Genomic DNA, 13,986 nt, shown 5'->3' with positions numbered 1-13,986 from the left:
AGTTTTAGTATCCAGTATCTTTTTTTTTTTTTTAAGGGTTTTTTGTTTGTTTAATACATCTGAAAAGAACGCATGTACAAAGAATTGAGACATGTGAAAGCATTGGTTCAACACTAATGAATCTACAAGAATTAGGATTTGGGGAAGGCGGAGAAGATTACCTAAACATTTTTAAAAATTGGGAACTGTAACCAAAATAAGCAGATAAAATCCCCATTAACACTTATGAAGAGTCTTCATAAGACTCCATAATTTTTTTTTACTAAACTAGAGAGCCTTAACTAGCTACTCTAGGGTTCCTCGTATGCAAAACACAAATAAGGGGATTCCCCTGACTGGTCCCCACGTTGTTAAATGTCCTCCCCACCCCCACCCGCACCCCCAGCTTCTTCATGAAGCAGGTCTGTCTCCATCCTCCAACTTGAAAGAGGATGTGCATCATTCCACAGACATCTGTCTTCTAGCACCACCCCTCACACTTCCTCCATCTACCAGGTCTCCGGCTGTGTTCTAGGAACACCGTATCATACGCTATTAAACTGGACATCTACGCTAAGCATGTAAGACAATGACTGACAGGGAAAAAAACGTTTTTTAATTACGTACTCAATCCATTTGGTGTATTTCAAAAGGTGCAATACTTTTCTTCACTTATCAGTGAACGAAGTTAGAAATTAACTTCAAAAAAAAAAATCAGCAAATGACAAACAAATTTCCTTGAAAGTCACAGTCACATATAGAGTGCCTCCTAGAAAAGAGGGGCAAGACAGGTTCCACCCGCTTTCATGAGTTTCATCAAGTACTAGACCTACTCAAGGGTGGAGAGAAAGGCAACTTTCAAAAAGGAGTATGTTATTAAATGAGGCGTTTACTATACTCCTTCCTAACAGCACCAGGTGGGGGACAAGTGTTCTAAACTAGATCTAGGAAGTGGAATGTGGAGTCAGTCCATCCTCCTCCCCTTAAGGGCTGTCCAATGGTTACTGAATTTAAAAAACATGACTAAATAAAAACAAACCCCACACACACTCCCCCCCCCCCCGCAAAAAAGAAAAAAACAAAAACAAAAAGAACAAAAACAAAAACAAAACCCTTAAATGTCCCAGATTATTCTCCAGAGTGGATGGAGCCCCGGGAACAGCTTCAACAGCCCAAATTAGTCTGTTACAGAGTCATCACAAGCATGCCTTGCTTTTAAACAAAAACAAAAACAAAACAAAAAAAAATTTTTTTTTTGAAACGACAGAACAAAAACTAGTACTAACCGCTTTTCTGACAATACACAATTACTCAAATTAACTAGTACTGAGAGGGGGAAGGGGACCATATCTATGGGCCTTGTCTCACATGAGTGCATGTGGGTAGGTGCAGGGCATTTGTCATTATTGCAAAAACGAATTTTAATTTTTAATCTTTAGTTTGATTTAACATTGCTTTTAGTACGATGCTGACACCAGCTGTGCAGAAAGGGCTCTGGAGATGTTCATAGCAGCACACATCTGCGGGTCTTCTTCGGTTCTGGAGGCTCCAGGGCAGCCAATATTGCTTCGTCAAATACATTCTTTAGGCCTTGCTGTGTGAGTGCAGAACACTCCACATACTTGACCGCCTTCAGGTCACGGGCCAGCTTTTCAGCAGTCTCTGGAGTGATAGGCTTCTGTTTGTTCTTGGCAAGTTTCTCAATCGTAGAGGGGTCATCTCGGAGATCAATTTGGGTCCCAACAAGCAAGAAAGGAGTCTTTGGACAGTGGTGAGTTATCTCAGGCACCCACTTCTCCTTCACATTTTCAAATGAGGATGGAGAGACCACTGAAAAACAGACTAGAAATACATCTGTTTGTGGATAACTCAGCGGTCGTAATCTGTCATAATCCTCTTGCCCTGCAGTATCAAAAAGTCCAAGAGTATATGGCTCTCCACCAATCATAACTGTGACCGCATAGTTGTCAAAAACAGTCAGTACATACTCCGATGGAAATTTTTTTGTTGTGTAGGATATCAGGAGACTGGTTTTACCAACGGCATCATCGCCCACAACAACACACTTAATTGTCTGCATTGCTGAAACAGTTTTGTATCCACTTTAAATATTTCAAATTCAATGATGACCTCAGCTTCTCCGCCGGGGCCTAGTATCCAGTATCTTATGTAGTGTCTGTTGGGATGCAACTTAAGCAAGGTGGCATCAGAGTTAAATACTGAGGCAAAGGATACTCTTGATTGAGGTCTTTTGCTCCGTGCAAAACAGACTTGGGCCATCATCTCTGCTAGCTTTAGTGTCCATATAATCATCTCTCTGTATATAAATGTCTGCACATTGATTCCCACATGACTTACTCTGTCTCGCATTATATTTCAGTTTTATGAGAGCTCTCATGTATTCAAATCAATCATAGGCTAAGGAAGGAGAGTTTACTAGTGAGTCACTGCTCTGTCGCTGCCTTGATGGGAAGGGGCAGAGAGGGAGAGAGAGGCAGAGAGAACCCTAAGCAGGCTCCAATGTGGGGCTCGATCCCAGAACCCTGAGATCATGACCTGGGACAAAATCAAGAGTTAGACGCTTAACTGACTGAGCCATCGAGGCGCCCCTCTGTCGCTCCTTTGAAAGTGCCTCCTGGCCCTTCTGTGTACCATCACAGCTGCAGCTGTAGTTTTCCATCATCGCATAATGTCTCTAGTTATGTCAAGGACTGGCTGACATCCTTAAAACCAAATAATATTAATTTAAAAATTTTAGATGTGTTAATAAAACATTTTGGATGGGTCTGAAGAGAGAGGGAGCGTGCTAATTTCTGTAAGAAATAAAATTGATCAAATATAAGTTGGAATTGCCTCTTAGATGAAATTATATATTAACTTTTAAAAATTTTAATATATTATCATTTCATGATGTTCTGCCATGTCAGCAAGGTTTGAGAATTACAACTATGAAAGCTTAGAGGATAAACCTGATTTACCCCAAGGCATTAATGATTTAAAGGAGTTACCTTAACAAGAAGTATTTGCAAGTGAGAAGCAAAGTTGTTTATGTGGGGCTGTGGTGTAGAAATCCAGGCCGGGTCACTTCACTGAGGGCCATTTTTAGCTTTCTCAGTGACATTTAAGTGAGGGTATCATCTATGCAAAAAGCTGGCCCTACTGATAGAATTCTGTGGATCATTAACACTGTTGTAACTGCTCTTTTAAGGTGAATATGCAGGTTTTGATGAGATGCAGCCAACAGCCGAATCTGGTGGGAAAGGAAAAGTTATTAAACTTTTAAAGGAAAAATTTCATTTTAAGAAAATTATCATGATTGGAGACGGAGCCACAGACATGGAAGCCTGTCCTCCTGCTGTAGGTATTAAGTGTACTAGTTTTCTCTGGTTGGGGTTCTGTTTTAAACAGCTGATTTAGAACTTGGTATGATTGCTTAGGTGAGATAAGAGAGAAGAACATCCAGGTGTCACTGTAAAACAACCAAAACAATTAAGACACCTTCAGTCTCAATATGTCAACTGACTTTTTGCAAACCTGAAAAAAACCATCTAGAACTTTACCACCCTGTTCCTGTGGTATGGCTGCCACCTCTTAGCCCCAGTGTGTGCTCAAGGTTTGGCTTCGATTCCCCAAATAATACCACAAATAATAATTCAGATCTTATAACTGTAATCAAAATTTTACTGTCTTTTTATATTTGATGAACTATTTCCTCATACAGTATCTTCTCCTTTTTACTGAGTAGGGAACTGAGGCTGGTGGAGGTTTGATAACGTGCCTGTATTAAAGCATTTTATTCTTCTGAATGAATGTTGTTTTCTGAGACTAGGAAACATGCTATACAGCAATGTGTCACTTTCATGCAGGACTTTGCCCTTATCAGCTCATACTAAATTAAGAAAACCTGAACCAAAAATGTAGTGGTGAGCTTTTTACTACCTAGTTTCCTGAGATCTAAAAATAGTTGTCTTTGTAAATGATTAACCCAAAGTGGTTAAAGAATCTTTGGATCCTTTTAACTTACTTGAGTCAATTCAAGATAAGAAGATGTCTTCAGATGATTTACAATCAAGGCTGAGGTTGACTAAGTCACGAATGCTGGACTAGTCCAATGAGGAGTATGTAGAAGTCACATATGCCCAGTTCTATCAGGGAGCTCCCCCTCCTGATGTCAAGAGGCGACAAAATTATAATTCCAGAGGACCCTTCCAGTCATTGGAAGATGACACGGCCTGACCGAGCCAAGGGAAAGTGTGTGCTGGCAGACGTGGTCAGAGGAATGTGTGATTTGAAGGAAGGGCAACGGCCACCGTGTGCAGGCCTGGAAGGATCCAAGAGAGAAGTGACCAGGCGGGGGCAGGAGGCAGGGAGGCAGCAGAACAGAGTGGGGATATTCTAGGCACAGACCTGGGCTGGTCAGTGCACAAGAACTGGCAAGAATGGGCTTTCTCTTCAGCAACTGCTGAAGACTTTATGTGTCAGGCACTTTGGTGTCCCTGTGAGGTCATGGGAAGCCCTGGAAGGCTGCTGGACAGAGAGGGAATGAGTTGGTGTGTTAGGACCCCGAGCGGGTGCTGGCATGCAGAAAGGAGGCTCAGTTAGGAGGCTGCACTTAACTGGAAGGTAAGAATCTCATTATGTTTCCCTCCTTATGTGGTATGAAAACCAAAGTTAAGAGAAAAGGCAAGTAAAAGAATTTTCAACTTCCAAATTATGTATGTAGTGTCTATATCCTGGCGGAAAAAGAGAAAATACTATGTTTTTAAATTTGTATTTATTTATTTGAGAGAGACAGAGTGAGTGGGAAGGGAAAGACAGAGAGGGAGAGAGAATTCCAAGCAGGCTCCACGCTGCCAGCGCAGAGCCTGATGTGGGGCTGGAACCCACGAAACTGTGAGATCGTGACCTGAGCTGAAACCGAGAGTCTGGTGCTTAACTGATTGAGCCACCCAGGTGCCCTGAGAAAATACTATTTTAAAAATGACTACAAGAAGGTGTCACTTGGTAGGAATTAAGGAAACAACATAACCTTCAATGATTTTAATGATGGAAAGTGGAGTGCTGGCAGCAGATCCTGGGACTGTCATCTGCTTCATCCCAGAAGGAGGTCTGTCAGGTTCACACAAGGCACCTGTCAGGAGGCGCCTGCGCTGGTCCTGATTCTAGGCCAGTGGGATCTCCACTGCACTACAGGCTTCTCTCCATTCTTCCCTCTTTGAGATCGCCCGGCCTAGTCGTGAATGCATCTAGTTTAGAACTCAGATGGGATTTTACCTTTGTAAGCAATTGTATTGGTTTTCAGAGGGCTTCAGTTCTCCTGGAAGCCTGCGGTGTCCCCTGGCCTGACTGGACTGACAGCGGTGTTGCCCTGACTCATTCAAGGACGCTCCCAGGGAGCTGGGGAGGCACCCCCTTGAGGCTAGGCTTAGCCTCTCTTTGCAGAGCAGTTCATTCTTTTCAAACACTTACTGCCCTAGGGTGCCGCTATATCTTTTTAAATTTCTTTTAACTCTCCTTTTTTCCCCTTTCTTAGGATGTTTTCATTGGATTTGGAGGAAATGTGATCAGACAACAAGTAAAAGACAACGCTGAATGGTACATCACTGATTTTGTAGAGCTTTTAGGAGAACTTGAAGAATAATATCAATTTTTATACAGTTTGTAACAACTTCGGTTAATTTTTAAAAGTTATACAGTTTGATACCATTTGCCTAAAATTGTCTATTACAACTTAATGTATAGATCTGGTACTCATTATCTGTACTTCAAGTAAACTATGGAAAACTGCTTTTTTTAACTGCAGTCCTAGTATTATTATGATCATTAATTACCTGGATAGTTTTATAATCTTAATTCTTTATGTATTTTCCTGTCTGTATTTTATTTGAAGCCTTTTAAAGGTGGATAGTAAATTAAACACCGTCACTGTTGGAAATATGGGTTAGGCAGCTTTAGGTGACTATTGGTTTTCCCTGTGGTAGGTAAATAAAAGTTATCCATGTATCAGAACAGATTTGTGGCATTGTCCATTCTGCCTGTGATGTATTTCAGTATCTAATATTTCAAGCACCTTTACGTTTTTGGGTAGAAACAACAGCCAGGCAAGGAACCAAGGGGTTGGAGACCCCGTTGATCACAGGGCATAGTGCTTGTCACCACTCAGCCCCCACCAGCCCTCCCACTGGGCAGAGGGCTGGATGCGCTTTTATTAGCTCTTGGAATTTGTCAAACAGGGAATGTTACAGAGGCTTAAAAGAAAATAGAGCCTTGGAGCGCCTGGGTGGCTCAGTTGGTTAAGCTTCCGACTTCCTCCGACTCACGTCATGATCTCATGGTTTGTGAGTTCAAGCCCCACATCGGGCTCTGTGCTGACAGCTCGGAGCCTGGAGCCTGCTTCGGATTCTGTGTCTCATTCTCTCTCTGCCCCTCCCGCACTTGTGCTCTCTCTCTCTCTCTGTCTCTCAAAAGCAAATAAATGTAAAAAATAAAATTAAAAAAAAAAATGGAGCCTTGGAGCGCCTGGGTGGCTCAGTTGGTTAAGCCTCTGACACTTGTTTTTGGCTCAGGACGTGATCTCACAGTTGTGGCATCGAGCTCTCCTTTGGGCTCTGTGCCTGGCGTGGAGCCTGCTGAAGATTCTCTCTCCTCTGCCCCTCTCCTGCTCACTTGTGTGTGTGCTCTCTCTCTCTGTCTCAAAAAAAAAAAAAAAAAAAAAACAACAACCTTAAACAAAAGTAGTGACCTTAAAAAATGGATATTTGATCATCGCATGAAATAAAAGAAGTAATTACACATTTTACTCATTCCAAATGAAGATCAGAGTTTTGCCTTAAATAAATTAAGAAATGCCTCCTAATAGCCTATATGCGCCATTTCTTTCTTAACAGATGACTTGGAAAGACGTGAAAGCCAGGTTTGCGTTTATTCAGGGCAGTACCAAGAAAGAGACATTTCAGAACATGCTTTGAAATTATGTGGTTATTGGGGAACCTGGGTGGCTCAGTTGGTTACACATCTGACTCTGGATTTCGGCTCAGGTCGTGATCTCACGGATTATGGGATCAAGCCCAGCATTGGGTTCTGTGCTGATGGTGTGGAGCCTGCTTGGGATTCTCTTGCCCTCTCTCTCTCTGCCTCTCCCCACCCATCAAAATAAATAAACATTAAAAACAATAGTATGTGGTTATATCCCCTCCCTGGTTGAAAATTGGGAGAGGATAAAGAGGTTTAGGAAGAAGCATGCAGTGGATAATGAAGTAGAAAAGGCCAGAATGGTTTAATATAGGAAATTATATGAGAAAAAAGTTATATTTCAAAACAATAATTTAAATTTATTTCGCCAAATAATCAGATATTATTTAGCCAAATAGTCAAGTCAGATGAATCGAATTTCCTTCCAGATCCAAGTTGCCCCGGGAGAGATGTGAAGTAGGTTGGGCAACATTTACATGAGACTCCAGACAACGAGGCGGTTGTTCGGTCGAGGTTGCTGGCTGGCAGCTCTCCTGGAAGCCGTTTTGTGGGACTTGCACTTGCACTGAGCTCCGGGCAGGACTGGGCGTGCCAGGGCTGGCGTGCCAGGGCTGCCGGTGCTGCAAACTGCCGCCAGCAGTGTGCGTGAGCTGCAGAGCCGTCCTCGGGGAGGTGGAGGACTGAAGCCCCTGCTGCTTCTACCTGCCAGGCTGCCAGAGCCCGCCTTCCACAGGGCTGTGGCCTGAACAGGATGTGCACACTGGATTTGGTTCGGGGGAGTCTGCTGGGCTGAGAAATCTACCCACATAGAACCTTTTAGACCAATTGCACAAGCCCCCGGGCCCCCAGGCTGCCCAGCTCTCAGCAAGCTGCACAGAAGCAGCACACACAATCCCTTCTTTGTTGTGTTGGGGTGAGCCTGAAATGATGCAAGAACTGCCCTAACCTCTTCCTTGCTTTTTGAATTCTGGATTTGCTGGAAACAGCCACAGAGTGGCTCTCCCAGGAGCTATGTACGTGGTTGTGGTAGGACAGGAGTCAGTAAGTGTTGGCAGTGCGATGTGGCCTTCTATCCTTGTGATGCCATTTTTCATTCTGATGCACACTGCTTATGTAAACAAAAATAGTTAAGAACTGGGGTCATGAAGTTAAGAACTGAAATTTTTCATGGTATTAAATTGAAACAGGAGAAGTCCCTCAAAGCTTTTATATGCCTAAAAAAGGAGATAACCCAAGGCCTTTATCTCCTATCCCACCCCCTTCTCTGGTTTGCTGCTATGATTCTTGTCTCTTCTGGAGACAAGTGTTTCTTCCTGCCCAGCCGGCTGCCATTCCCAAGAGTTGGGGAGGGCATTCTAGGCCTGGGGCTGGAAGATTCTGGAGATTCAGACCTGGGGTAGGAAGCTTCCGGAGAGTCAGGTGGTCCGCCTCAGCAAATGTTGGCACAAGCATGATGGCTTTTGCCTCTGTGGCCCTCAGAATTATGATTGGATGCGGGAAATGTGGGGAGTGATCTGACCACATGTCGCACTGCTCATTTTCACATTTCCAAGGTGTTTGCACATGTTTCCTCTTGTGATTCTCACATCCCTGAGGTCAGCAGTATAGATATCGCTGTCCTCTTTTTAACAGGGGACAGCAAGCTCACAAGAGTTGATGACTGCTACAGGGTCACATTCAGAGCTGGAGCTCAGGCCAGTGATTTCCACAGTGTTCTTTATATTATGCATTGCTAGAGAGTTAACAATTGGACGCCTGGGTGGCTCAGTCAGCTAAGCGTTTGACCTCGGCTCAGGTCGTGATCTTGAGGTTCATGAGTTTGAGTTCCACATTGGGCTGTCTGCTCTCAGCACAGAGCTTGCTTTGGATCCTCTGCCTCCCTCTCTCTGCCCCTTCCCCGCTAATGTGAGCTCTCTCACACACAAAAATAAACATTTAAGAGAGTTAACAACTTACTGGGGCCAGGACAATCTACTGTAAGCTAATACTTAACACTCTGATCACAAATGTTAATGTATATTAATACAGAAGATGAAATTTTATTCCCTAGAATGTAAGATGTGTTTTACAAAATGTTCAAGTGGTTTCCTTTTTAATGGTCACTGAACTCTGCAAAAAGTACTAGTTTTAGTACTAATTCATAGAGGACTGTTCAGTACTTTGCTGATCAGTTTCCAACTCTGAACATATTTCTATATATGTATTATTTTCCTTTTGAATTGTTTTACTGAGTTTGCCTAGGCACATCATTCTTAACTCCCAGAATTCCTAACACTTGCATCAAAAATAGTATGAATTAAGACATTGCCCTGCTTTGAGGGGCACACATATGTATACACATATATGTATATATTTTTGCCCCATGAATTTTTTTAATGTTTATTTTTGAGAGAGAGAGAGGGAGAAGGCGAACATGGGGGAAGGACAGAGAGAGAGAGGGAGGCAGAGAATCCAAAGCAGGCTCTGAGCTGTCAGTGCAGAGCATGATGCAGGGCTTGAACTCACAAACCACAAGATCATGACCTGAGCCAAAGTTGATGCTCAACCAACGCAGCCACTGAAGCACCCTGCCCCGTGTGTTTTCTAATTGAAACTGACAGTCTCCATACTTTCTCTTTTCCTACCTTCCCTTTCTCCCTCTCCCCATTTACTTCCCCCTTTGCTTCCTTCTATCCATTCATCAAGCATGTTATTGAACATCTATGTTCCAGCCAGAAACTGAAGGCATACATTTAATAATTATTCAAGACCGAAGAAAAGTCTCCTTCACAGGCAGCCATGAGAATAAGGGGAAAAGAAGCAGGTTCTCTCAAGTGCTGGTTTGGAGGAGAGCAAAGTGTGGGTCTGAGAAGGCTTTTAAAAAGGATGATGGGGTGCCTGGGTGGCTCAGTTGGTTGAGCGTCCCAACTCTTGATTTCAGCTCAGGTCACGATCCCAGTGGGATTGAGCCCTGCCTCAGGCTCTGCACTGAGTGTGGAGTCTGCTTGGGATTCTCTCTCCCTCTCTCTTTGCCCCTTTCCCCCGCTTGTGCTCTCTAAAAAATAAAAAAATAAATTTTAAAAAGGAGTAGGGATGATATCACATGAATAGTAATTAAAAATGAGTTGGCATGGGGGCGCCTGGGTGGCTCAGTCAGTTAAGTGTCTGACTTTGGCTCAGGTCATGATCTCACAGTTCGTGAGTTCAAGCCCCACGTCGGGCTCTGTGCTGACAGCTCAGAACCTGGAGCCTGCTTTGGATTTTGTGATCACTCTGTCCACCTCCCCCCCCCCCCCCCCACACTCATGCTCTCTCTGTCTCTCTCAGATATAAACATTTAAAAAAAGTGAGTTGGCATGTGCAAGTAATATTCACCAGACCTACACACAACATATGGAAAATGAATTTGTAAATTTCAAATATTCCCAATGAAAATTCATAGACAAAATAATACAATTCGTTCTTCTATGGACGTTTAATAAAAGGATTTGACAAATTGGGCTAGAATTGCTAAAGTGATTATTTGATAGATTAATATAATGATAGAAGATTCCTGTACATCACCAAACGACCAGACCTCATCTAACCTGGCCTCATAGCAGCATGTGACACAGGTGATCTCATTCTTGTTCATTTAGCTTTCATGACATGCCACTTTCTTGAGTTTCTTCCTGTTTCCCTGGTGGTTTTTCACTCTCTCTTCCTGGTTCCTCCTTACCCTGGCCTCTTTTTCATCTACATTCACTCCCCATAAGAATTTATTTATTTTTCGGGCAATAAAGTCCTCTTTATTTATTTAGTATAATCTATTGTCAAATTGGTTAACACACAGTGTGTACAGTGTGCTCTTGGTCTTGGGGATAGATTCCTGTGGTTCATCGCTTACATACAGCACCCAGAGTTCATCCCAGCAAGGGCCCTTCTCAATGCCCATCACCCATTCTCCCCTCTCCACCCCCCCATCAACCCTCAGTTTGTTCTGTGTATTTAAGAGTCTCAGACAGTTCACAAATGCATATCTCCAGGCGAGGCTGTGCTCCTGAACTGCAGATTCAAATACACACATACCTGTCTGATACCTCCACCTGAATATCTGCAGAAACATCTCAAACTCAATATAAGCAAAATGATTCCTGATCTTCACTTCCCCAGATCTCTTGCACCTACTTCACCTACAGCCTTCCCCATCCTTTCAGTTGGGGAGGCCAAAAACTTGAGTCACTTTTGGTTTTTCTCTTTCATTCACACTCCACGGTCGGTCGTTCAGGAAATCATTCTGTCTCTGCCATCAAGATACATTCAGAAACTCACCATTCTCCCTACTTCCACTGCTACCCCTAGTTCAAGCCACCATTTAAAATGTAAGTCAGATCGGGGCACCTGGGTGGCTTGGTTGGGCGTCCGACATCAGCTCAGGTCATGGTGTCACAGTTTGTGAGTTTGAGCCCCACATCGGGCTCTGTGCTGACAGCTCAGAGCCTGGAGCCTGCTTCAGATTCTGTGTCTCCCTCTCTCTCTCCTTCTCCCCTGCTCTGCCTCTGTCTCTTAAAAAAAAATGTTAAAAATAAAAAATAGAAAATGTAAGTCAGATCATGCTCCTCCTCTGCTCAAAACCTTTGAGTGGATCCCACCTCAGAGTAAAAGCCAAGGTCCTTTCAGTGGCCCCTAACACCCTACTGATCCAGCCCCATGCCCTCTGACTTTTCCCACCAGGCAGTCCCTCTCCTCTGTTCCAGCCAGTGTCTGTGCTGCTCTAGTGCATGCCAGGCATGACCCTCCCTGAGGGTCTCTGCTGTAGCCATTTCCTCAGCGTGGTGGGATCCCCTTCCAAACACTGGCTAATTTTATCACCCCGTTTTGCTTAAATCTCAGCTTTTCAGCAAGGCCAACTCCGACCAGATTTAATACTGCATATTGCCCCTCCCAGCCCACCCTCAGAGTCCTATCTCCATTACCTCCTTCTACCTTCCCCTCCTATATAGCATTTATCAACTCCTACCATATCATGTAAGCTACAGTATTTTATGTCTTAATTGCCAGACTCCTTTCACTGGACTGGAAGCTTCACAAGGGCCCGGGTCATGTTTTGTTCATGGTATTATTTTAGGTGTCTGGTGCTTGGCACATAACAGAAACTCACTATTTGTTGACGTGACTAAAGACTATAGCCTAGTGTGAGGCAGGCTGCATTGTGAAATCCAATGACTTAATTAGGACAGAAATTCCTCTTCCCAGAGTAGGTGTATTCTGAAAGAGCTCTATTTTTAGTTCATTGCTCTGTGCTTTTCTGAACAGAAAGCTCCTTTAAGAAAGCGACACAAGGGGCACCTGGGTCTCGGTTAAGCCTCTGACACTTGATTTCAGCTCAGGTCACGATCTCATGGTTCGGGAGTTTGAGCCCTGCATCGGGCTCTGCACTGACAGCATGGAGCCTGCTTGGGATTCTCCCTCCCTCCCTCTCTGCCCCTTCCCCTTCACACACATGTGCTTTCTCTCTCTCAAAATAAATAAAAAGAAAGCAACACAAAAAGAGAATAACTGTTTCTAAAAGAAAATGTCATTCTTGCACATTCCGGTGCTCACCAGGGGAAGGGCCCCTGGATGGGGAATTGGGTAGATGAGGCAATTTGGGGAGCCTCATCCAACTCATCCCACAACTGTGAGCTCAATTGTGATGGTTAATTTTGTGTCAGCTTGACTGGCCTCAGGGATGTCCAGATAGCTGGTAAAACATTATTTATGGGTATGTCTGTGAGGGTGTTTCTGGAAGATCAGCATTTTATTCAACAGAATGAATAAAAGACCCCTCCTCATTAATGTAGGTGGGCATCACTCAATCTTTTGGGGGCCCAAATGGAACAAGGTAAAGGGAGGGCAGATTCACTCTGCTTGAGCTGGGATGTTCACCTTCTGCTCTCAGATACTGGAGCTCCTGGTTCTTGGCCCTCTGACTTTGGACTGGAAGTTAAGCCATCAGCTCTCCTGATTCTCAGACCTTTGGACTTGGACAGAATTATACCCCTGGTTTTCTTGGCTCTCTAGCTGGCCGATGACAGATTGTGGGACTTCTTGGCTTCCATAGCCGCAGTAGCCAATTCCTGTAAGTCTCTTTTTGTATATGTGGGTATCTAGATATCCTATTTGTTCTGTTTCTCTGGAGAACCCTAATAAGCCCAGTGAATGATAGAAAATTTCTGACTTCTGCATGGTTCACTTTAAGTCCACACAATTTGTTAGTGAAAAGTCTGTTCCCAGCAATTTTTTTCCAGTTCTGAATAGCTAGATCATCTTTACTAGTATTGCTAATTCTACCATTTTTCTTTATACAGTTTAGAAAGCAGTTTCATATAAACAGTTCTTTCACTCACATCCTACAAACATGCTCTGATCATCTAATCAGTAGAATTGTTAAAATGCATGTTTTTAGTTTAGTTTTTTTTTTTTTTTTTTTTTTTGAGAAAAGTGGGGGTTGGGGCAAAGAGAGAAACGGAGAGAGAGAATCCCAAGCAGGCTCCACACTGTCAGCACAGAGCCCAACATGGGGCTCAATCCCCTGAACCATGAGATCATGACCTGAGCCAAAGTCAAGAGTCAGATGCTCAACTGACTGAGCCACTCAGGGGCCCCGAAAATGCAGGTTTCTATGCCAGAGCTCACTATGCCCTCTCTCTCCTACTGCTTTCTGTGGCATTAAGAAAAGCCAGTTACAAAATTCAGAGCTGAAGGGATGTTAAATGTCATTGGGTTCCACCTCCCCGTTTTATAGGTTAAGGGAACAGAACACCAAAGAGGAAAGTACCTCATCAAGGAGCAGCGCATGGACTTGAAAGGGCCTGTTCTTCTGACCGCTGCCCCAACCCCCCAAACTCCATGCACTGGTACACAAAGCCTGTTTCCCAAAACACCTCGTTCAATGGCTAGTTAGAAGCTGGTGAGCTTATTTAATATTTTGCTCTATAGACTCACATATGCCCACTTCACAGGGACAAGCTATTTTTCAAGAGGTACAGGGTCATTCTTAGCACAAGTTCATAAAAAAAGACTGCAAACATGTCA

The 13,986-nt window shown here is 43.6% G+C and overlaps 2 protein-coding genes across 9 annotated transcripts in view; one reads left to right on the top strand and one right to left on the bottom strand.

The window, feature by feature from the left end:
- Positions 1–5,992, top strand: part of PSPH (phosphoserine phosphatase) — a 52,159-nt gene extending 46,167 nt beyond the window's left edge. For 7 of the 8 annotated variants that reach the window (XM_053213682.1, XM_053213684.1, XM_027041827.2 and 4 more), the window contains 2 exons: positions 3,188–3,336; positions 5,513–5,992. In XM_053213682.1, the coding sequence (XP_053069657.1) occupies positions 3,188–3,336; positions 5,513–5,620 (257 nt within the window). In that variant the 3' untranslated portion in view covers positions 5,621–5,992. Of the gene's footprint in view, positions 1–3,187; positions 3,341–5,512 lie in introns of all 8 variants that reach the window. The other variant, XM_015069872.3, reaches the window with a different exon arrangement.
- On the bottom strand, positions 20–2,142 carry LOC106972835 (cell division control protein 42 homolog). Its single transcript, XM_053213685.1, has one exon. It carries the CDS (start codon positions 2,057–2,059, stop codon positions 1,484–1,486), a length of 576 nt encoding a protein of 191 aa, XP_053069660.1. The 5' UTR covers positions 2,060–2,142; the 3' UTR covers positions 20–1,483.
- Positions 5,993–13,986: the final 7,994 nt, after the last annotated feature.

This window comes from Acinonyx jubatus, chromosome E3, assembly GCF_027475565.1.
Source record: "Acinonyx jubatus isolate Ajub_Pintada_27869175 chromosome E3, VMU_Ajub_asm_v1.0, whole genome shotgun sequence".
Classification (NCBI taxonomy): Eukaryota; Metazoa; Chordata; class Mammalia; order Carnivora; family Felidae; genus Acinonyx; species Acinonyx jubatus.
The sequence above is the reverse complement of the archived record's forward strand: the minus strand, read 5'-3'. Positions and strand labels throughout refer to the sequence as shown.

Coding starts and splice junctions, on each gene's coding strand:
- LOC106972835 (XM_053213685.1), bottom strand. CDS start 2,059: ATGCAGACAATTAAGTGTGTTGTTGTGGGCGATGATGCCGTTGGTAAA.